This window comes from Meles meles, chromosome 8 (assembly GCF_922984935.1).
Source record: "Meles meles chromosome 8, mMelMel3.1 paternal haplotype, whole genome shotgun sequence".
Classification (NCBI taxonomy): domain Eukaryota; kingdom Metazoa; phylum Chordata; class Mammalia; order Carnivora; family Mustelidae; genus Meles; species Meles meles.
The window spans coordinates 52518-74016 of record NC_060073.1 but is presented as its reverse complement, the minus strand read 5'-3'; the positions used below and the strand labels follow the sequence as shown (position 1 = coordinate 74016).

Sequence of the window (21499 nt, the reverse complement as noted above, 5' to 3'; positions counted from 1 at the left end):
TAACCTCTGTGCTGCGGAAGGTGTTACTTAGAAACCTCGGCTTGCCTCTGGCCTGCCCATACTTCCTGCACAGGCTCCTTCTGCTGGGGTTGTCCCTAGGCCCAGCTTCCTGATCCCTGGCTCCTACCTTGTGTGTGGTCCCTCCTAGGCATGGTTTCCCCACCCATGGCACATGTAACAGACAGACTCAGAGGGGATCTGGGGACTCCTCAAGAACAGAGAACAGGACTAATGATCTAGGAAAAGGGCCAAATTCTGAAAAGAATGAAATGAACCCAATACACACGCTCTTGCTTGAAACTTTATTCCAAGACCGACGTTTCTGTGACATCGGTAACATTTTGTGGCAGGTGACAGAAATCCAAACTTAGGGCTTTACGAGGTACACGTCCCTTCACATATTCACGGTCTACACCAGCGGGAAGGTCAGGAGTGCACTGTCACACCAGTGAGAGCTGGGGCGCTGTGGACACTAGAGCAGACAGCTGAGCGAGGGCCACGGACGCGTAAGAGGCCACCAGTCCTGAGCTCAGTGGGGACAGGAAGAGCAGAGCGTACCTTGGAAATATGTTTCTGACATCAGTACACACAGCTCTAGCCAGTTCTTTTCCTGTGAACTGCAGCGTCCGCTTGGCTTAGAAGCTCTGGGAAAGCCTGCCAGACCTGGACGTGCTTGCGTGTGCCCACGCTCAGCCTCTGTCCCCAGGCAGCAGCCTTTTGCACACATCCTCTTGGCACACCCAAGACTACTTCATCTGCGGAAATCAAGGCTGAGTTCCCAGAGTTGCAGCGGGACAAGGCCCTCACAGTCCTAAAGATAACAGATTGGACCAGAGACAAATCATTAACAGAACTTTGGAAGTAAAGAGCAAGGGATCTCCAAGCTGGAGAGAGGGACGTGGCTTCCCCGGGTCACAGTCCCAAGACCTCTCTGGAAGCAGCACCAGTTCTGAAGGGAGAACAGAAGACTGCTGTCCTCAGTCGGGGTCTGAGTCGGGCTCCGACGAGAGCTGCCCCTCCACGGTCTCGCAAATGGCATCCTGTAGGGATGTAAGCTGACCCCGGGGACTCATCCCCATGGGCTGGATGACTCTGTGCCTGTGAGAAAAGCACAGTGAAGTGGGGAAGGGGCCTGGCGGTGGAAGTCGTGCTCACCCTGACTACTTCCTAGTGCTCCACCGGGCTGTTCCCATTTACTGGGGAATCCCAACTAGTACCCAGTGGCTTTGGGACCTTAGTCTTAATTTCTCGAGTTCTCAATTTTCATCACTTATGAAACAAACATAACATCAATCTCAAGTCTGAGCCTTTCCTGGGGCATTTCCTTTGTTTGAAACCTCAGGAAGGCAGCCTTGCCCAAGCCCACCTCTGACCCCACCTCGTGGGACTCACAAGACTGGATACAGGCCTGGGATTCTATCCTCCCTTCTCCCAGCCGTGGGCCCCTCCTTGCCTCACCACGTACCTGGAGAGCTTATCAAACATGTTCACCAGCTTCACGGCCTCGTGCTCCTTCTGCTCCTCCGTCATGCCCTCCATGGGGTTGGGCGACTTTTCCTCCACCCTCCCGGTCACTGGGTTTATGCTGCTTCCCAGGGGAGGAGGTGCAGGGAATGCATTAGTGACTCTCTAGGACAGGACACCGCTGCACAGGGTGGGGGAGTCCCACACCACCTGCTTGGGCCTGGACTGGCAAGAAACCCATTCTCCTGGGGGTGGCAGGAAGTCTCCCTCCAGGAGCGGCAGTGGACCAGCTCCTGCCACCTGGATCTCCTGGTCCCCCAACTGCCCAGGCCCCTTCAGTCCATGTTCTCAACAAAACGTCCTGACATCAGGACATATCACTTATGGAATCAGTGCCTAACTTGCAACGTCCTGCCCGTCTGTTCTCCTGTCCTACCCGCCTGCGGCTCCATCTGGCTATGGGAACAGGGACCAGGCTGAGTGAGGGAGCCAAGGGTGTAGGGGCACACACCTGGCCTTGGCTTCCTTGTACTCATCCGTATCCGTGTCCTCGTCCTCCGAGTACTGGCCCTCAGGCCGGCCCCCCGCCATGAGGCCCCTGGCAGCCAGGAGGCCGGCGGCATTCCCGTAGCCCGTGTACTTGATGAACCGGGGCACTGAAGGGCAGGGCAGAGGTCAGTGTGCGAAGGTGGCTGGGAGGGACAGGCGGCAGGGGGCTGGATCCAGCACTCACCACTCTCTGAGCACAGGACAAACAGGAACTCAGCGGCCACTCTCTTCACGTCGGTGTCCAGGTGTGTCATGAGGCGAACGAGCTTGTTCCGCAACAACTCACCAACCTCGGGCCGGGTCCTCACGTCCCGCAGTGGGGGCAGCACCTGGGGAGGCAGCCTGGACCTGCAGAGGCTGGGGTCTGTGATTGGGCGGCCCAGCTCCCCCCCCCCCGGCCCCGCCCATACCTGCGCCTTCAGGAACTTCCTGGCGGGCCGGTGCACGCGGGCACACTCGGTCAGCACGCTCAGCACGGGGGCCACGCTCTCCTTCAGCCTGTGCGTCTGCAGAGGGGCCTCTGTCACTGGGGCTGTACCCCCACCTGACTTGAGGTTGGAGTGGGGTGGTGACTAATACACGCGCACACACACACGCACCTCCCCCCCGCACGAGGCCCGGTCTCGGCAGGAGGCGTTCAGGAAGAGGCCTTGCCACGGTCGGTGAGCTGAGGGGCCAGGGATGGGCAGTGGGGATCTGTGTGAGCTTCAAGAGGACCGCGGCGGGAACTTAACTGAGGAGCGCTCATGCGTGCTCTGCGACTTGGGGAAGTCACTCAGCTACTCTACCCTCCTTACCTGTACGCCAAAGACCCACGGCCTGTCCTCAAAAAATAGCGGCCGAAACAACAAAAATCTCTCCTCTGTGGGCTTCACAGACTCAGACAGCAAAGAGCTCCCGGCCTCCCCCCACTCATCTCCCTGGGTCCCGAGCCTAGCAGCAGCAGTGGTAGGGACAGTCACAGATGTCACATTCAACGCACGTGACCCAGCTCACAGCAGGTGTGAGCAACATGGACTCCCAAGGGGTCCACCCAGTCTCACTGCGGCGATCTGCAGCCTGCGTGACGTCTGCGAGCTCCCAGAGGAGCTGGCTAGAGGTCTGGCCAGCCAGTGTCTCTGGCTCAAGATGCCTCTGGGTCCCCTCAGGAATGCCAAGACACGACTGGCACTCGTTCCCAAAGCTGCTGAACACAGCAACGCCAAGACTCTTAGGCCACAAGCAAGGATTCAAGAGACACCCACAGAGAACTGTAAAAAGTGAGCTCCCTGTTTGACTTGGAAAGATCATTACGATAACCAGAAAAAATAAAACCCGCAAGATCTGTGTGTATGTCTGCGTGCGTGAGAGACAGAGAGAGAGAACGCACACGCACGCGCGCGCCCACGTTTCTCAGGGTCTGCCAAGCTGGACCACAGAGCAGCCGCAGAAATCACCCGACTCACCCCGCCAGGCTGATCTCCACTTTGCAATGTGGACAGTTAGCAGCGACCATGGCTGCCCAGGAAGGTCAGAGCCACTGAGGAGCCCCCACATCAGGTCCCTCTGCCCACCTGGTGCAGACGCTTCTCCAGGAAGCTGAGGAGAACACGAATCACATCCATGTTGGCTCCCAGGAACTCCAGGGAGCCTTCGCGCGGCTCCAGGGTGAGGAGGACATCCAGACACTTAAGGGGCAAGTTCCCCAGGAGGTTCACCGCATGGCTGAGGGCAGATGGGGAGGAGAGCTTCCTGAGTCCGATCCCCAGCGTAGGTACAACCCTTGATGCCCCCAGAGACCACACATGACAGGAACTAGTGACTGGGGACTTGGCGACAGGAACCAGAGGCCAGGGCTGAGGGCAGGACTGACCACAGAAGTGTTTCCACTCGGTGGGGCGAGCTCCTAAGAAGGGAGCACTGTCTGCAGATGCCCTCCCTGCCAGGCTCTGTCTGGGCTGAAGCACCGCAGACCACCTCTGGAAAACTAGAACCTGCCCAGGACAGGTCACCGAGATGGAGAGGAGGAAGTACGCTACCCTGTGAGCTCAGCACCATTTGTCACTACTACTCCGCTTCTGGAGACATTCCCATCCTCAGATCCCAACCCCTCGTCTGGCCACGTGCTGACGTCGGTCCCAGCCAGGGCTGGGAACTGCTCGGCAGACACACGAGCACACCTCCCTTCCATCTAACAGGCCCCCCTCACCCGTGGAACTCCTCTGTGCGGTCTCCAGCAGCAGCGATCATCACACAGTGCCGCAGGATGGTCCCCAAGTGCCGATAACGGGCAGCATCTTCCTGACCGAAGAGAAAGGGGTTCCTGTGAGAGGAAGCCCCACTCCGGGCTCACGTGCATGGACCGCGGCGCTGCTCTCCTGCACACCTCACCCTGTCCTCTCCTACACACCCTGACGACGTATCCTCAATCGAGTGTAGGTCCTCTCGGCACAAAGCCACAGTGCACTCCAGCCCCACGCCCATGGCCTCCCCGTGCCCCAAACACCCTCCTGCCAGGCTGCAGGAGCCGCACCGCCACACACTCTCTCCTAGAAACGTTCTCCGGGCTCTCTGCCCCAAACGTGCATCTCCTCGCCTCCTCCCGACGGGCTGAGAACCCCACCCGTCCTCTCCCCATCAGACACCCGGAAACCGGCAGGTGCCCTCCAGGCAGGCAGAGCCGGGAAGCACCCACACCGTGAAGCCCTGTGGGTTCAGATCCTCACCTCGTCCACCTCTCTCTTGATGGAGTCAAAGGTGATGTTGAACAGCACTTTGAGGATCTCCATGGCCCGCTCGGTCTCCTGCGGAGGAAGGAGCTCCGGCTGGCGCTCGGGCGGGCTCTCCGCCGGGACCAGTCCCAGGGTCAGCTGCAGCGCGTCAGTCAGCAGGCGCACCCCCTGCAGGTCCCGAAACAGCTGCTGCCGCACGTCCGTGCGAAGCGCCGTCAGCAAGAACAGGAGCCGCAAGTCAAAGAACTGGACGTCGTGCGGGAAGCTGGTCTGGGGGCCCAGCCCCACGCGCTCTGCCAGCCTCACCACCAGGCGGGCCTCTGCCGCCAGCACCTGTGCCCCCGGGCTGCTGAGCACGAGGTTGCACAGGCACTTGAGGGACTCGAGTGCGACGTCCATGTCCAGAGGCTCGGGGACCGACTCCTCCAAGGCGATGCCGGCATAGCGGGCAAGGGCCTGCAGGCTCTGGCGGCTGGTGAAGGGGTCCAGGCAGCTGCGGTCCCGGGACAGGATGCGGATGCTCTGCAGCCAGGTGACACGGCGGGAGGGCGGCAGGCCCCGCTCCAGGACCGAGCCCAGCAGCCCCGCCAGCCTCTGCGGGCAGGGAGAAGAGCGGCTCCAGCAGGCCCCTTCCCCGGGCCACCCACGCCTGCCCCTTCCCCCCGGCCCGCGCCCACCTTCCTGTCCTGCTGCTGGGCATCCTCGAACGTGAAGCTCTGGGAGTTCTGCGGGGAGACGCGGGCGCTCAGCGGGTGGGGGCCGAGGGCACAGGCCCCGAGCCGACAGCGCACCCCGGCCCTCGGGGGTGCACCCAGCCTCTCCCCGCAACTCCTCACCGCGCGGCGCGCGCCCGGCCGCCCGCCCCTCGCCGCGCACACACGGCGTGGGCCCCGCCCCGCCCCGCCCCGCCCCGCCCCGCCAAGGACCCCGTTCGCGGCCCTCGCTCACCTCCCGGTTGTACGTGCGCAGAGCCTCCACGATCACGTCCTCCTCCCCCGCCTCCACAGCATCCGCAACCACCCGGGGCTCCATGACGCCCGCGGGCTCCCGCGCCGCGCAGGCGGGAGACGCTTCGCTCACCGGCTCCCGGAGGAGTCCAGCAGCCCCGCCCTGCCCCGGCGCGCGGGGGAAGCCGGGAGCGTGCGCGCCGCGCCGCGGGGCGGGGCCAGGGCTGCGCGCGGGGGACGCCGGGACTGGGTGCGCCGCGCCGCGGGGCCAGGACTGCGCGCGGCGGAGGCGGGGACTGTGCGCGCCGTGGGGCGGGGCGGGGGCCGCGGGCTCCTTAAGGTGGCGAGCTGGGTGGGCTGACTGGTTCGCAAAGGTCTTACTGGGTGATTGTCAGACCTGGGGGCGGAGTCGCCCCTGACCCCCCTAGGGACCCCTGCTTCCTGGGCCCGAGCTGCCCGCAGGCGAAGACCCTAGCCCGCCGCGCCGCCCTCCCGCGGCCCTCGTGATGCGCAGAGCAAGCGGAGGTCGAGGGCAGAGCCGAGGCGGGAAAGACTCTGCAGCCCCGGACCACTCGGCGTGTTCAGCGGGGGCTTGAGGGCCTGCTGAGGGCCAGCTCGCTGCTGTCGCAGGGCTCGTGTCACGAGAGGGAAGACGAGGGAACACGGACATCTGGGACTCGCGGTGGGCCGCAGGGGGGTCCGGGTCGAGTCCGCGCCATCTCTGCGGAGACCGGACGAGAAGAAGCGGTCTGGGGGAAGGTCATCAAAGCAAAAGGAGCGGCCGGTTCCAAGACGGGAACGGCCGCGGTGGGCGAGAGAAACACGTCCCTGCAGCTCCACGAAGGCGGAGAGTGCGGAGGGGCCAGGATGAAGGCAAAGCCTGACCGTGCGCCGCAGCGTCCCGGGTGTGCGGCCCAGACGCACGGTCTGCCTGGCCGGTGTCCTCTTCCGAAAGGCAGCGAGATGGACGCTCCGGGGCGTCCGTGCAACAAGACCCTGTGGGCCGTCGGCCCCGCGCCAGGCCCACTCCCGGGGCCGAGTGCGGCGGCGGGAAGCCCTGGCTCCTACTGTCCCGCACGCCCACCCTCCGTCTGGCTTCGTTTTCCTGCAGAACGCGTCACCCCGTGGCCGGCACTGGCCTCCACCTAATCCCACAAGCAGCGGCCGCGGCCTCGACGCGCACCGCAGCCTGGGCAGGGGCGAGCGCCCGCGGCGACCCTTTCCAGCCCGGGAGCGCTCGCGGGTAGGACCGGCCTCCGTCTTCCGCGCGATTGGCCGGTAGAGGTGTCTGTCCACGCCCCCACGCCGTCATTGGCAGGGAAAGCACCCGCGCCCCGCCCCCTCCCCAGACCGGACATGGGCCGGACGCCGGCCGGAAGTCAGCGGCCCGAGCGGAAGCGGCGGGGTCGGAGGGTCGTTCCCGGGACGGCGCCACGTCCGCGGGGGCCGGGGCCGCGCGGCTGACGGGGGCCAGGGCCGGGCGCGATGGCGGACTGGGCTCGTGGTGAGCGCGGGGAGCCAGCCGGCTGGCGGCGCGGCCGCCCGTCCACGGGCCCCGGAAGCTGGCGCTGGGAGAGGGGGCTTGGCGTCCCGAGAGCGCCCGTTCTCCCCGGGGAAGTGGGCCGCCGATGCCCGTGTCGCCGGGGACTGCGCGGTTGGTAGGGCGTCGGCGTCCCTTTCTGTGCGGTGCGCCCACGGTGTCTCGTGGGGCGGGGCCGCGGTCGGGTCCGGCCCGCCGAGGCGTCGGGGCCGCGGGGCAGGTGGTTCTGACCACCCGAGGGGACAGGAATTCGGATCCCCAGGCCTCGCGCCAGTCCCGTCAGGTCTCAGCACGGACCGTGCTCCGGCTGCCGCGTGGGCTGTGGGCTGCAGGGGCGCGCAGACCTCAGCGGACCTCGGCCGTGTTCTTGGGTGTCGCGGGGCTCTCCTCCCCGTAGTTCTCGGTCGCTCGTCGGCTGCTCCGGACCCAGCGCCCAGGTCGTCCCTGCAGGGTCCCTTCTGCGGCGTCCCCCGAGGGCCAGAGTAGTTGTTTTTCGGAGGACGGGTCCCCTGTATCCTGGTGACGTCTGTGGAGGGAGCGGACAGGTTCTGTCACCGTGTCCGGAAGTGCTGGTAGGACTGAAGCCTTGGGGCACCTGCCGGTCGTGGCTTGGCTGCGTTGACCGGGTCTGCTCACACGGCAGGTGCTCGCACGAGCCTGTCCGGCCAAGTCCCTGCGCCTGACCCTGGCGGAGGGTTGGGCCTGCCTGACCGCCGGGAGCCCAGTCCCCTCAGACTTCCAGCTTGTCGGATAGAGCTGGAGTGAGCGCCCTGGGGCCTCGCAAGGCCGATGGGCAGGGGTCCAGGGCCGGGCTCACAGGTGGACGTCCCCCCAGCTCAGACTCTCCCTTCCACAGCTCAGAGCCCCGCGGCTGTGGAGGAGATTCTGGACCGGGAGAATAAGCGGATGGCCGACAGCTTGGCGTCCAAGGTCACCAGGCTCAAATCGGTCAGTGGTGGTGCTGCCTCCTCTCCACCTGGCACTCTGGAGTGGGGACCAGAGGGAGGGTCGAGGCTGGGAAGCGTTTCAGGTAGTTCCCATCGTCCTTGTCTCCATGGCAGCACTCATCTCTGAGGTCCAGGGGACACCGGGATCTCCTGGTCCCTGCTGGTAGCACTGTGCCTGGCAGAGTTGTTGGCAGGGTCTGCTGGTCTCCTGGGGGGTCAGGGGCCATCCGGCGTGCCTTCTCTGGCCTGACCTTGCCCCTGTGTCCTGCCCAGCTGGCCCTGGACATCGATAGGGACGCAGAAGACCAGAACCGGTACCTGGACAGCATGGTAAGGGTCTGCAGGGCGCGCGGGCATCGCGGTCAGCTCTGCCCATGCTGCTTGCTGTGGCCCCTGGTGGTGTTTGGGGCACCTGCGTGGCCGTCGTGGAGGTGCTGCCCCTGCGTGACCTTGCTGGGATTCCTCCCTCAGGACTCGGATTTCACAAGCATGACAGGCCTGCTCACGGGGAGCGTGAAGCGCTTTTCCACAATGGCGAGGTCTGGGCGAGACAACCGGAAGCTTCTGTGTGGCATGGCCGTGGGCCTCATCGTGGCCTTCTTCATCCTCTCCTATCTCCTGTCAAGGACAAGGACTTGAGCCGTGAGAAGCTGACTTCTGTGGGTGCCTGGGACAACCAGGGCCTTCCCCTGCCTGGTGTCCGAGGCTCCAGAGGACCCACCTACAAAATACTCCTTTGAAATGATGATCGTGGCTTGGGAATTTTCTTCCTGTGTGGCTGGAGTTCACGGCTGCCTCTGACCGAGTGAGCTCAGACTGGCTGGCCCCGTGCCCGTGAGGGCCTCTTTCCCTTGCGGAAACCAACGCCCACCCAGCTGTGCTGCTGTGGGTGTGAGAGGGCAGAGTCAGGTGTGAGCAGAGCCTGTGGGAGTCCGGGACACGGCTACCTGTGGCCAGCAGCCCTTCCCTTATCCCTTGGGGCTTTGACATCTTGGGGCCCGGCCCCATCCACATCTCTGGGTAAGGCCACGTCTGATGGCTGAGGTGCCGATACAGGAAGGGGGGTTTGGTGGTGAGGTTGGAGCGCCACCGCCTCAGCTCAGAGATGGCAACTACTGTTGGGGGCCAGACGTGGCAGCTCAACTGGGCTGCTGGACAAGGGCAGGTCAGCCTCGGGGGAGGGCATGGTGTTGTGGATGAAGAAGTGGACTGCAACTTGACTGGAGGTGTTGGGCTCTGATCCTTCTGGGTCTCACAGTCTTGTATCAGTGGGCAGCAAGTCCCGTTTTCTCAGGATTCACGGTCTGGCCAACACCAAAGATGGATTTCCGGGAGACCAGACGTCTAGAAGCAGTTCCCTCTGGCATCTTGGAGTCAGGCAGGGTGTGTGTTGGGGGGAGGCATTCTATGGGTCAAGGCAGGAGGTTTCCCTGCAAGGGCTCTCTTTGTAGGCTCCGCGGGTCACTTTGAGGGTCACCGGGCAGGTTCCTCTCCACCACGTGAGGCCCTTTGACAGCGAGCATCCCTTACGGAGGGAACTCTTAGTCCCCTCTACCCGGCCCCTGCAGACTGCCCTCCATGCCTGCCTCTCCCTGGGCCCTCCCTGCCCGCTTGGCCATCCCCACGTTCATACAGACAGAAGCACAGGCCCAGCTGGGCCAGCGGCTTCCTACCCCGTGGTGAGGTGTCGCGCCCTCGTGCATAAGCACACGTGAGAAGCGATTGGTCAGCTCTGCGTTCTCTGTCCTTGTTGCCATCTCCTGCCTGCCTGGTCACTCCCCTGGCTCCCAGAGGACTGTTGGTGCTGCCCACACTGCCCGCTGTGCGGTCCCCTGTGTGACTCCCACACAGTGACCGCACCTCGGCTCCGGTCACCTCATTTTCACTGCCGCTGCTCCCTGCTCTCCCTTCTGCTACTCCTGTCCCTTCTCCGTCCCGCGAGCCTGGCCTCTCCTCAGTGGTCACCGTAGCACCCTTCTCCGTTGTACCTGCTGGGCCACGCAGCCTCCCTGAGGAGGGGAGCCCACTTTCCTCCTCCTGACTGCTCTGTTCTGACTTGCCCCGGCCCCTCCGGGTGCTAGCTCTCATGCGGGGAGGTCATGACCTGTCTCCTTGTCTGGGGGGCTTTGCTGTTCCCCTGACACCTTGACATTCCTTCTCAGGCCCCCGTAGTCCTGCCTCCCTCCCCAGTCCCCACGCACTGTGGCTTTGAGTTAGCGATCTCATGTTAAGGCTTGCCACAGGGGCATGCCCACTGGTCGGCCACCAAGGGTACTAGCCTTTGCAGTGTCTCCATTTGCACCCACGCTCTGCGTCCCCGCCCAGGCCTGTGCTCCTGACCTCTCTTCCTGACGGCGTGGCTCAGCTGTGGGATCCGCGCCACGCTATGGGTTCGATGCGGGCAAGATTAGATTTTGTGTTTTGGGCAGTCTTGACAGGTGCTTCCTGCTGTCCCCCTGAGAACTCAGGCTGCTGTGTCTCTCCTAAAGCCCCATCTGCCTCCCCACCCCACCTTCCGCAGTTCTTTGTGGCCCTCCCAGCTATTTTGGGGTCTGGGTTTTGTTACTTTCTGGTTTACCTTCGTTTCTCGTTCTGATTGGATTGGGATAGATTCCACATGGGGGGTGTGGCAGCTGCGGCCTTCGCCCTCCTGCCCCGTCTGCGGCGCTCCCGCTGTGCGGTCGGCTGACGTTGGTCCCTGAAGCCACTGAAAGAAAGAGGACCTGGGGGCCCAGCCTATGCCAAGTGAGGACACGCTGCCAGGCTCTATCCCACAATTCAAGGACAAGACTTTTAACCATGGAAACTTGGAATAAACAGCTTCGTGATGAAGTAAACAGTCTTGGTGTCCTCATTTTCTTGGGTGCTTCAGTTTCACCTGGAGCTGACCCTGGTCCACAGACCGGCCATGGACGCTGGTGGTATGGACCCCACATCCTTCCCTCTCTGGTTCTACCATGTCTCTGCTCCGGTTCTCACGTGTCCCTCCCACCGCCACCTCAGGCGGGTGGTCCCAGGCTTGTCACTTTCCGTGCCGAGTTTGTGTAACTCATCCTAAGGGTTAAATGAGTAAGTGTGAGGAGCTCAGAACACAGTCTCATGTGGTGAGGGGCAGCAGAGCAAGGGGAGGGAGGGGTGAGGGGCAGCAGCCGTACTGTCCTTCGTACCGCTACGGCTCGTGGGCTCACGCGGATGACGGGGGCGGCCGCCCTGCAGTCTTCACGGTGACCTTTCTCCAGGGCTGCGGTGAACCCCACACTCCATTGCTCAAGGCCTGGCCTTGCACTCCGGATACCCTCTGGAGATGCCTGGCTTTGGCCTCAGATACCCCCTTCCCAGCCCACATCTTTGTGCTTCCTGGGTTGCCTTTGCTCTTAACAGATCACCTGAAACCTTAGTCGCAAGTACAGTAATTCATGTCTTACGGTTAGTGTGGTTGGCATTCGAGACGGGCATGGTGGGGATGGGCCTCCGCCTAGAACATTAAGGCCTCGGGCTGGCAGACGGAGCCTGGGGTGCTGAGCACGCACCCCTACCACGGTGGCTGGTGCTGGAGGGAGCAAAGAGAAGGGGCTGCCCCTGCTCCACAGAGGGGCTGTCTCCTTTGTAGGTCCTGCAGCCTAGCCTCAGTACTGCTACCTTGGGGGTGGGCACAGATTCTAGTCCAGATTCAAGGGGTGGGGCACAGAGCTCACGGGGGCGGGTCTGTCCCGGGGGTGGGTCTGTCCCGCAGGGAGAAGGCCCTGGGGAAGGAGACGGGTGCGGGTGTGACCATCCTCAGAGTGTAGGACGAGCTGTGAAGTGCAAGGCCAGGGGCAGAACTGGGAGGGTGGCGTGCCACGGGGTCCAAGGGTCCCAAGCCCCCCTCTCTGCTCAGACCCCAGTCCCTGGAAGCCAGGAGAGGGCCCAGCCACTGAGGCAGGAGCCCCTTTTCTAGGAAAGCTTGATTCTACAGCCAAGACCAATTCGTCACTAATGCAATCTGTGATTTATTAGATATCTGGGCATAGCAGGAAACAAGATAAGCAAACGGGAAAGCAGCACAGAAAAAGTAACTGGTCACGACTGTCCAAACGAGCATGCTCTGCCCTGCAGGCCGCAGCCCGCCTGGTGGAGGCGGAGTCCCGAGCCCACACCCAGAGGCCGCACCAGCTGGCCGTGCTGTGCCCGGGCTCTGGGCCGTCGCTATTCCACATCCACCACCAGGGGTGTCATGTAGTCCGAATGTCTGATGCCGAAGGTGACCACAGGGGCGCAGGGCTTGGTCAGGGTCACCTGGGAGAGGAGAGGCTGTGAGAAGAGTTGGCATTCCTGCCCGTCCCCGGGGCTTGAGCTGCTGGCAGTAGCTTCACTGTTCCTCCTGAGCCTGGGCCAAGGTGACCGGCAGCAAGTCCACGCCGCTGGGTTTAAACACCGAGGCTCGTGCACGGTGAGTGCTCCGCACACTAACTGCCCCTGGTTTCTGGGGAGGCAGAACCTGACCCTGGGGCAGTGGTGTGCCCCGGATGCCTAGCGTGCTAGGACTGCGTGGCCACCGGGACCCCCACAGGCCCTTCCCCGCCACACCCACTCTGGGCGCGCTCCCCAGCTGCTCAAGTCCTCCCGCCTGTGCCCCCCAGGCCGTACCCCTGCAAACCCCCCCACCCCGGGCTTGTGCCCCCAGTAACCCAACCATTCTGGCCTGTGGTCCCTGGTCCCCAGGGTGTGCCCCCCACCCCCACTCTGGGCAGTGCCCCTGCGACCCCTCCGCACCGGGTTGTGACCACTGCCATCCCCACTCCCTCCTCACTGTGACCCCCCACCCCTCCGGGCCCTGTTCTTCCTGGACCTTCTCAGGGCTGTGAGCTCCCGGTCCCGGCTTGAGGGTCTTGTCCCCTGGGGGCTCTGCTCGGGCTGCCATGGTGTACTGTGGAGCCTTGGCCTTTGTCACCTGCACGTCCGTCTGGCGGTAGGCTGCAGGACCTGGCGTCTAGGAGGCGAAAGAGTCTCAGAGAGCCTCAGCCTGCCCGGGGCATGCTACTCCTGGCAGGGGGTGGGGGACAGCATCGGGCCGTGGGCTTCACGCTTGAGCCACTGTGTGTGTGTCTGTGTCCAGGGGTCCCTGTTGTTTCCGCAGAATAATCATCCTGTGGGGATGACCTCTTCTGTGTGGGACGTGGCCCTTCCACGGCAGCCTCGCTCTGGAAAAGATACCCCTGTGTGCCCGTCCCAGGCTGGTCGCCTCGGTGTGTGCCAGAGAGGCCCCTTTCCAGCTAGGACTCTGTTCTGTGGTACTTGATGGCCACGGCATGGGTGGGCAAGGTCAGCAGTGCTCGGATGCCACTTTGGCCTTCTCCCCAGGCTCCTCAAGCTCCCGGGCGCGTGCCCACCCCAGGGCCTTTGCACTGGCTATTTCTGCAGCTGGAACCCTCCTCCCCCAAATATCTCACAGCTTTTCTTCTTCCCATCTTCCTGCATGCCGCTTTATCAAAGGCTGCTCCTTGTCCTCCCTGCAGCCAAGGACACTCCCTTGCTCAACCCTCCTCCGCACTCTCAGCGTCTGCACCCCTGTCCACTGCCTACCTCTCCTCACCCCTAGACTGGAACCTGGGATGTGTGTGGGTGGGGGCGCGACAGGGTGGTGCCAGGCATGTGGCAGGGCCCAGAGGATGAAGAGCTGACTGACCGGCTTCAGTCCGGTGGGATCTGGGGGACGGGGCCAGAGGGGCCACCCCTGGGGGATGGACAGTGCTGCACCCTGGCAGGGGGACCCTTGCCTTGTGCAGGTCGTCACTGAAGCTGCCCAGCCTGCTGCGACCCTTGATGGAGAAGGAGGGCTGGGAGGCCTTGCCGACGGTGTGGGGCCCCATCACCACAGGCAGCATGTAGGCGGCTGGGCCTGCGGGCGCACGGGCATTGAGTCTCAGGCTGGGACAGAAGCCTGCATCCAGACTCTCCACTGGCTCCTTCCCTGGGGCCTTTCACCTCCAGGAGAGCAGCCATCGGGCTGCCCTGTCCCACCGCCCCCACCCCGGCGCCCCTGCCAGCGTCCCCAGCCCGGCTGGATGCTGGCTGCCAGGGCTGCTGCACACCTGGGGTGCTGTCCACTCGAAAGGTCTTGGTCCGGGCGGAAATGGAATGGCTGGGTGCTGAGTCAAACACGTGCTTGCTAGATCTCTCCGGAAAGTAGTCACCTGGCTCGGGAAAGGAGCGGAGGGTGTGCTGGGCGGGAAAGGACCACACAGACAGGCTGCAGATCCGGCCCGGGGGGTCAAGGAAATCTCCCAGCACTGCAGGTGCAGGGCTTCCCGGCCCCCGTACAGATGGTGCCCGAGGTTGGTCAGGGGGTGTCCGGGGCTGCAGGAATCAGGGGAGAGCTGCAGCTTTGGAGGGAAAAGGGCAGGCTCAGTTGTGGGCCTGGTGCTGGGACGTAGTCCAAGAAAAGCTCGGGTCAGAATTGGGCTGGAGAGTCCCCTACACTGCCTCGGGCCTGCTGGTGTCCCTTGTGAGGCAGACGAGGGGATAGGAGGCCCAGGACGCTTGTGTTCCCTTACTGCCTCGCCGTAACAGGACACACGGTGGCCGTTGGCAGGATTGGGCAGGGCTGCGGGGGCCCCAGAGTCCCTTACCAGGGCCAGGGGTCGTGATGGTCTTGGTGCGATAGCGCCCCAGGATGGAGTAGGCGGGACCGAGGTCCTTGCCCGTCCTCAGTATCTTGGGGTTCACACTGTAGCGGGGCCCTGGGGAGCAGTTCTCTGCCAGGAGCATGGGGGCCCCCCGGAAACTGTAGGCTGGTGCACGCAGCTTGGTGGGCGTGTGCCTCACAAATCCTGTGGGACAGGGGCTCTGAGCAGCCTGGAACCAGACACCGTCCTTGTCCCCACCCTATTGGCCCCAGAGGGGTTCACGGGCGGAGAGCCAGGGGTGAGCCCTCAGCCCCCCCCACACCCACCCCTCAGACCCCTCAGACCCCCCAGACCGTCCCTACACTCTCCCTGGACCCGCACCAGCGTCATTCCAGGCACTTCCCAGGTGGCCCCAAATCCTCCCCAGACCCATTCCAGGCTTCCAGGCACTTACCCGTGGTGGGTGGAATCAGGTACTTGGGCCCTGGGCTGCCGTAGAGGGCCATGATGGGCCCCCGGGGCCGATGGGGCCTCCAGGTGCCCACCCATACTTCCTCCGCCATGGCTGGCTCTGTCCACGGAGGGAAGGGTGACCAGGTGCTGGAAGACCTGACTCCTAACCCCATCCCTGCTTTGTCCCCACTGATGGGCAGAATTTCAGGCCACAGTCCCCTCAATGAGGTCTCGAGCTGGGCCCAGACTTACAGAACTTCTGCTTCGAGTAGGGCCTTCTGTGCCCCCACCAACCCCCAAGAGGAGGAGCGCCAGGCCCTTGTGGACATGCCCAGAGGGACTGTCTCTTCCAGCCCTCACAGACCCCCTCCTCCCTGGTTCTAAGGGGCTCTGGGCAGGTTCCTCCTACTCAGAGGACTCTGGGCACTGCTGGGCAAGGAGCGGTGGGCAAAGGTGGGAAACTTCTTGGGTGAGACTGTGCTATGGGGGGGCAGGCGGCTCCAGAAGGGTCCTCACCTCTTTTTCCAGGAGCTGCTCTCAGAGCAACCTATGGACCAGGCCTCCTCAGAGGCGGTCCTGTCACTCTGGCCTCAGTGCCAGGGAGTTCCTGAGAAAGGGGCATGGAGAGGAAGGCCTCTCCCTCTTTCTCCTCTCCCTGGGGGGCTTGGAGAATTGGGGAGGGGTCCTAGCCCCAAGCTCTAGAATGTGGCTCTGTGGGACCGTGGGTTCTAGATCACCATCTGTGTGATGGAGACAATGGCCTCTGCCCAGGGAACCCCCTCCCCACCAGGCATGGTTCAGGTTGGGACTTTGCTCCCCTCCTCCCTTGCGATGGGAGGGGCAGAGGTTCGGAGGAAAAGGGACAGCAAGGTTCTGTACTGGACATGGAGGTCACGGGGCGGAACTGGAGTGGCCGGGGAGCGAGAGTTGTGGGAGAGGGAAGAACCAAGTGAGCCCGGCCCCCAGTGAGGACCACTGATGGGGGAGGGGAACTGAGACACAGGAAGTCTCCCGCAGTCGGGACCCTGGGATCCAAGGTGAGTGTAGGCTGGCGGGGAGGTGGGGGGGGGGAGCTGCTGCCCTCCCGCCCACGCCCCTGCTGGCTGTGCAGATGCACTTTGTTCTCGACTTTGTCCAAGTTCCTCTTGGGGCTGCGGCTCGGGCTGTGCTTCTTCGGGGTACACTCTTTTCCTGGGTGACTTGAGGGAGCCGCGTTCAGCCCCTGCCCTGTGCCTTTGTGCGTTTGCGCATATTCACGGTCTCCGACACATGCACAGCAGCCCCAGCCTGGCCTCCCAGGCCTGGCCACGTCCTCTGCCTGGGGCCCTTTGCCCCTCCCTGCTCTGAGGCCCCTGCATCCCGCCACTGCCTCTGCAGACCTTCCTGTGTCCACCCGCCCGCCTGTCTGTCTGCTCCGTCCGCACGGGTGTCTGGTGGGGCTACTTGCACGTGCTCGCTCTGCGGGCGGGACCCCGTGTGTGTGAATTTCCATAGCCTGTGGTTGTGTCCCTGAGTGTGGGCAGAGACAGGAGCCCGGAGTGGAGCTGCAGGACGCTTTATTGACTGAACAGTATTAGGGTAAATTCACACATGGGGAAGTGGTAATGGGAAGACGTGGCCTTGGCTGCTTGTGTAGCGGGTCCTGGGGCTGCTTGGAGTCATGACTGGGCTCTGCTAGGCCTCATCTTCACTGCCCAGCACTTGCACCTGGAAGGCAGACAGATGTGGGCCGACAGGGCTGGGGGTCCCGTCCTTGGTGAGCAATAACTAGAAAGCGCCATCTCCACTGGGCAGGCAGGCCCAGGCCAGCCCGTGGGCGTCAGGAGCCTCTGGCCCATTTCAGCCAGTCCTCTCCTACCTCTCCTAGCAGCTGGGGAAGTGGTGCGTGCACCTGCGTGGGTGTGTGTGTGCACTTGTGTGCAGGTGTGCCCATGCATGTGTGTACGTGTAGGGGCGGCTGAGGGGCTCTGTGAGGAGTGAGGTCTGGGGTGTCCACTCCCATCTACTGCAGCCGGTCAGGGTGTCTGTAGGCGCGTTGGGCTGCACTGGGGGATAATCAGGAGCCACAGCATTTGGCAGAGGGCCAGCAGGGTGGGGCCGTGGGTCCTGCTGGGGCTGTGGGCGTTTAGGGACCTGGGTGCCCCCGCCCCCCAGCCCCGGTACCAGCAGCTTGACTAGCTCCGCCTTGTGCATGGGCTGGAGGTTGTCTATGCAGGACTTGAGCTCGGTCAGGGCGGCCTTGGCGTCTGCATTGACGTTGTACTTGCTCAGGGGCCCCTCGTAGAGCTCCTCCGGGGACCCCACCAGCAGCGTTTGCAGGAAGTCCATGAAAAACTCGCTGCTGTCCTCCCCGGTGGCCAGCCCTGTGTGGCGAGGCAGGGATGGCACCAGGACAGGAGGACACCCCAGACTTCCCAGAACTCCAGCCTCGGCCTCTAGCCTTTCCGTGTCCCTCCTCACCTCCCTCAGACCTTCCTCCACGGCAGCCCCCACCCTACCTGCCCACGGACCCCTCCTCCACTTCCTCCCTCCACGAGGGTTCCCCGGCATCTGTAGGGAAGGGGTCCAGCCCCTCACGCAGCTGGGACTTCCCCTCCATGTGGGGTTGGCGGACCTGGGGCTTGGAGTGTGGGGGTCAGGCTAGGCTGGGTCGCTGACGCTAGGGCTGGGGGAGAGGTTGGAGCTGGGCTGCACGGGGCTGGGCTCGGCAGGGGCGTCAGGGTCGTCGCCCACATCCGCGTTCTGCGATGAGGTGATGGGAGCCAGTCGGGCCCCTGCCAAGGCTGTCGCCCTCCCTGCGAGGGGCCTGGTGCCTGGGTTTTCAGCTGTCCAGGCCCCCCTCCATCCCCCAAACAGGGGCCCTGCTGACAGAAGCACAGACTCACCCCAGGAGCAGAGCAGGACGAGGGCCGCCAGCAGGAGGGTGCTGCTCCCCTTCATGGCAGACAGCGGTCCCGTGGCAGCTGCCTCCGCTGGCTTTATGCTGCACCTGGGCTGGAGGCGGGACAAGCTGCCCGTCAACACCTGGGCAGTCAGGGGGGCGTGTCCTCACCCCGCTCCCTGGTGTCAGCAGCGGAAGGTGGGGGCACCGTGGGAGGGGGATGTCAGGTCAGTGGGGAAGGACAGGAGGGGCCAGGATGCCGCAGGCCTCTGGCCATGCCCGCTTTGTGGCTGAGAGTGGTGGGGTCTGGGGTTGGGCTTATGTCTTTCTTTTGTGGGTCCCCCCTCTGCTTAACATGCCTGAGTGTCTCCCCTGGGGCAGGGGCGGGGGCTTCCTGGGCCTGTGGATCTGGTTGGTGGGAGATGGGCCCAGGGCCACAGGAAGCTCAAGTGGACAGTCGGGTCCAGCGGGAGGAGGTGGGCCTCAGAGAGACTGAGGGGCCAAGAGCCAGACCAGACGGGGCCTGGTGGGAGTTCCCCCACTGTGGGGGACGGGGAGGGGCCGCATTCCGAGACGTGGCCTCCTTCTGCAGCAAGGCCAGCCCTGGGAGCCCAGGATCGGGGGTGGGGTGGGGAGGGTTAGGGTTAGAATGGAACTGTGGGCCTGAGAAGTCTAGGTCCCCAACCAGACCTGCCCAGGAGCCACCATTCCCCTCTGGGACTCGGGCCCTCTCCTGTCCCCTGCTGCCACCTGGTGGCTGATGGCGTCCTCGGGTGCCGAGAGAACTCAGGGGTTTAGCCCTGGAGGGGCTCCTCATTCAGCATCTGAGGAGCATCTGAATGGTTTCCACCTTCCCCAAAGTGCTCTGGCTTGACTACTCTGGCGTGCGTGTCACCCTTGGTCACCCTGTCCCTCACTCGTCTCTAGCTGGGCCCAAGTCTGTCACAGACCACAGCCCTTGTCCTGTTGACAAGGTGTATTCTGAATCCTCTTGGCTGCTATGGAGTAAGACCCAGCGAGGGTCATCTACTTACACACAGATTCCAGGGGTACGGGGCAGAGCACGTGTACTGAGGTCACCCGTAACAGCCATGTGGCTGCATCGGTGAGACTGTGCTCGAGGCCACGTGGAGCCCCTGTTCCCAGGGGCCCGAGGAAGCACGGATTCTGGCCTGGCCATGGCCTCCACATTTGCTCTGATGGACCCATCACCTTCTTCATTTAATTTCATTAGATTATTTAAGTACAATCGACCTAAGATGTTACATTAGGGTTAGGGTTACAGCTCAGTGACTCCACCGCTCTGGGCATTACTCAGCCCTCCCCACAAGAAGCGTAGCCCCTGTCTGTCCCGAACAAAGTTCCTGCCATGCCACTGGCTATTCCCTCTGCTGGGCCCGTCTCCATCCCCCCCACCCCCCACCCCGTATTGGTCTCTGGCTGCCTGTTGCCTCACCGGGCAGATGTCTAGTGATGCCGGCCCCGGGCTTCAGCGTTGCCCAGAAGCAGTGTTCCGGGGGTACGGCCTGGACCTCAGCTGGTCTGAATCCCTGCAGATGATTCCGACAGTCAGGGCTGGCTCTAATGGAGACCAGCCTGCCCAGCTCATCTCCTTCTCTGTTTTCCTACCAAGTCTCCAGAGCGTCATCCCTCCCGGAGGTGGACTGGGTGCCCCTTGGCTGCGTTTGCGTTGTGGCTGTTCTTCTCCACACCACAGCCCCTGAAAGCGGAAGCTGCTGGTGTTTGCCCTGCAGCCCTTCCTGGGCTGCCCAAGACACACCCTCCAGCCACCTCCCAGCCCAGGAGGCCGGAAAGTGGGCCTCCTCCTCGGATGATTACGGTTCCCAGCGGTGGGGACCTTGCTTGCACATCTCCAGTCCATCACCCCTCAGCATTTATTTGTGCTGTAACTCGACCCCACTTCAAGCAGACACAGCAGAACACAAATGTCCCCTCAACACTGGTGACGGAGGCCTCCCTTTGGCTCCGCAGACTCTCACTACGTCCCTGTATCTTCCTCAGTGCCCTGGGAGGCTCCCGGCCTTCTGTTTTCTGGTTCGGTCTGGCTAACAATGGGGGACCAACATGTTCAGCATCCATTAACTTTACAGGGATGGATCTTTATTTGATCAAAAATCATACTCAAAACATTCTACTCCAAAAGCCCACATTCTGTGGGTTCATAAGGTGTTTGGTACAATTTTCACAGATGTGCAAATACCAAGACAGTATTTGTTAACTATGCTATTCACCTTCACGATCCGCAGAGCCTCTGTTCTAGTGTTTGAGCGATTACTTGTGTCTCATGACCTTCTGTGTTCCAGTGAAGCTAAGTGGCCTTCTGTTCCTGCACAGAAACGTTAAGCCCATTACATATTGAAGGTGTCCGGCAATTTGTCGGACTGATTCATGGAGTCAATGAGCTGGGGGAGACAAGAGGAGCTCCTCTGTGGCCAGATGTTCTCGACTGGACCCCTCCCCTCACGGCCATCATATCCGAAAGTCCGTCGGCATCTGCTCATGACGAGCCCCGTACGATGCACGAGAGAGAGCACAATCCTGAGTCCAACACACGCACTGGTGTGCAAGCCACAGGCTCACTGCCTCTTCAAGCACACCGCTTGGTCAGCTGACGTTCCTCAGGAAAGGCATGGCCACTGAGGAAAGCAGGGTGTTGGCTGAGGTCCTGGTGCCTGCTCAACACTCTGGGATGCTCGGAGCCCTGTTCTCATTGTGGCCGTGCCCTCAGGACACACAACCCCAAACTTGGTCTCGGGACTCTGCCGCTTGGCAGTGTAGCTGTGCATGGTTTCATAGGATTCAGAGCTTACAGTTTTGTTGGCAATGAGGCTGAAAACAAATTTCTTATTTTGCACCATCACTGTATTCGAATCACACATACACACGTCACCTACAACTGGATTCATCAGGTTTTGGTGAAAAATATTCTAGTAGTCGCACCAGTTCTGAGCTGGACTTGTGTTTCGTCCGCAGGCCCCTTGGCGTGTCGAGCAGTGGTGTCCGGAAAGCTGTGCCGAGCGAGGCCGTTTCTCTGTGGCAGACACACCCAGTATTTTCAAGCAGTGACTTCGGTGCTCCAAGCCCGTGACACTGCCTTCTGTGTCATCGCGGTTGCTTGGGCTTGTTTGGGCTCAGCAAACGCAAGTGCCATTGGTCAAAAGCCTGCGAAGTGTTTAAGTTCATATATGTGACATATTGAAAAGCTGGTTCTGTTGGCTTCTAAGCTCAGCACCCTTTCTTTCAAGCAGTTTGTTTGGTTTTGCAATTATTATGTTTCACACATAAATGCCGCCAGAGTTCTGGTAGTTTCAACGCCTCAGCTGCCAGGCTTCCACTGCAAACGGGACACAGGAATTGTGGCCTCGCACTGTTAACTAAAAT

General features: G+C 62.5%; 4 protein-coding genes across 7 annotated transcripts; 1 reads left to right on the top strand and 3 right to left on the bottom strand.

Moving 5' to 3' along the window:
• Nucleotides 1-288: 288 nt before the first annotated feature.
• RIC8A (RIC8 guanine nucleotide exchange factor A) lies at nucleotides 289-6187 on the bottom strand. Of its 2 annotated transcripts, XM_046015074.1 has the most exons (10): nucleotides 5673-5868; nucleotides 5402-5449; nucleotides 4719-5318; nucleotides 4202-4293; nucleotides 3567-3717; nucleotides 2424-2519; nucleotides 2198-2342; nucleotides 1976-2120; nucleotides 1466-1585; nucleotides 289-1098 (listed from the first exon to the last, which is right to left on the bottom strand). In XM_046015074.1, the coding sequence occupies exons 1-10, from the start codon at nucleotides 5754-5756 to the stop codon at nucleotides 978-980; spliced, it is 1602 nt and encodes a 533-aa protein (XP_045871030.1). In that variant the 5' UTR covers nucleotides 5757-5868; the 3' UTR covers nucleotides 289-977. The 2 variants fall into 2 exon arrangements, with proteins under 2 accessions (XP_045871030.1, XP_045871029.1); XM_046015073.1 differs by having other exon boundaries at nucleotides 2198-2519; nucleotides 5673-6187.
• An 844-nt stretch (nucleotides 6188-7031) lies between these two features.
• Nucleotides 7032-10990, top strand: BET1L (Bet1 golgi vesicular membrane trafficking protein like). 2 transcript variants are annotated; one of them, XM_046015080.1, is made up of 4 exons: nucleotides 7032-7175; nucleotides 8068-8159; nucleotides 8432-8488; nucleotides 8630-10990. In XM_046015080.1, exons 1-4 carry the CDS (start codon nucleotides 7157-7159, stop codon nucleotides 8795-8797), a joined length of 336 nt encoding a protein of 111 aa, XP_045871036.1. In that variant the 5' UTR covers nucleotides 7032-7156; the 3' UTR covers nucleotides 8798-10990. The 2 variants fall into 2 exon arrangements, with proteins under 2 accessions (XP_045871036.1, XP_045871035.1); XM_046015079.1 differs by having other exon boundaries at nucleotides 7032-7325.
• Nucleotides 10991-12300: 1310 nt separating this feature from the next.
• ODF3 (outer dense fiber of sperm tails 3) lies at nucleotides 12301-15326 on the bottom strand. Of its 2 annotated transcripts, XM_046015077.1 has the most exons (6): nucleotides 15218-15326; nucleotides 14767-14967; nucleotides 14230-14331; nucleotides 13915-14036; nucleotides 12987-13127; nucleotides 12301-12433 (listed from the first exon to the last, which is right to left on the bottom strand). In XM_046015077.1, the coding sequence occupies exons 1-6, from the start codon at nucleotides 15324-15326 to the stop codon at nucleotides 12344-12346; spliced, it is 765 nt and encodes a 254-aa protein (XP_045871033.1). In that variant the 3' UTR covers nucleotides 12301-12343. The 2 variants fall into 2 exon arrangements, with proteins under 2 accessions (XP_045871033.1, XP_045871034.1); XM_046015078.1 differs by lacking the exon at nucleotides 12987-13127 and having other exon boundaries at nucleotides 12344-12433.
• A 1463-nt stretch (nucleotides 15327-16789) lies between these two features.
• On the bottom strand, nucleotides 16790-19796 carry SCGB1C1 (secretoglobin family 1C member 1). Its single transcript, XM_046015082.1, has 5 exons — nucleotides 19727-19796; nucleotides 19554-19647; nucleotides 18102-18210; nucleotides 17380-17579; nucleotides 16790-16923 (listed from the first exon to the last, which is right to left on the bottom strand). The coding sequence occupies exons 3-5, from the start codon at nucleotides 18154-18156 to the stop codon at nucleotides 16891-16893; spliced, it is 288 nt and encodes a 95-aa protein (XP_045871038.1). The 5' UTR covers nucleotides 18157-18210; nucleotides 19554-19647; nucleotides 19727-19796; the 3' UTR covers nucleotides 16790-16890.
• Between the last annotated feature and the right edge of the window lie 1703 nt (nucleotides 19797-21499).

Coding starts and splice junctions, on each gene's coding strand:
- BET1L (XM_046015079.1), top strand. CDS start 7,157: ATGGCGGACTGGGCTCGTGGTGAGCGCGGGGAGCCAGCCGGCTGGCGG. Junction 8,160..8,431: donor AGGTCACCAGGCTCAAATCG/GTCAGTGGTGGT, acceptor TGTCCTGCCCAG/CTGGCCCTGGACATCGATAG. Junction 8,489..8,629: donor ACCGGTACCTGGACAGCATG/GTAAGGGTCTGC, acceptor TTCCTCCCTCAG/GACTCGGATTTCACAAGCAT.
- RIC8A (XM_046015073.1), bottom strand. CDS start 5,756: ATGGAGCCCCGGGTGGTTGCGGATGCTGTGGAGGCGGGGGAGGAGGAC. Junction 5,319..5,401: donor CCCAGCAGCAGGACAGGAAG/GTGGGCGCGGGC, acceptor CCCTGCCCGCAG/AGGCTGGCGGGGCTGCTGGG. Junction 2,520..3,566: donor TGGAGAAGCGTCTGCACCAG/GTGGGCAGAGGG, acceptor GCCCCTCTGCAG/ACGCACAGGCTGAAGGAGAG.
- SCGB1C1 (XM_046015082.1), bottom strand. CDS start 18,156: ATGAAGGGGAGCAGCACCCTCCTGCTGGCGGCCCTCGTCCTGCTCTGC. Junction 17,580..18,101: donor CGTCCTGCTCTGCTCCTGGG/GTGAGTCTGTGC, acceptor CTCGCCACACAG/GGCTGGCCACCGGGGAGGAC. Junction 16,924..17,379: donor CGGAGCTAGTCAAGCTGCTG/GTACCGGGGCTG, acceptor TCTGCCTTCCAG/GTGCAAGTGCTGGGCAGTGA.
- ODF3 (XM_046015077.1), bottom strand. CDS start 15,326: ATGGCGGAGGAAGTATGGGTGGGCACCTGGAGGCCCCATCGGCCCCGG. Junction 14,332..14,766: donor CATCACGACCCCTGGCCCTG/GTAAGGGACTCT, acceptor TTCCCGAGCCAG/GTGACTACTTTCCGGAGAGA. Junction 13,128..13,914: donor TCAGTGACGACCTGCACAAG/GCAAGGGTCCCC, acceptor TTCGCCTCCTAG/ACGCCAGGTCCTGCAGCCTA.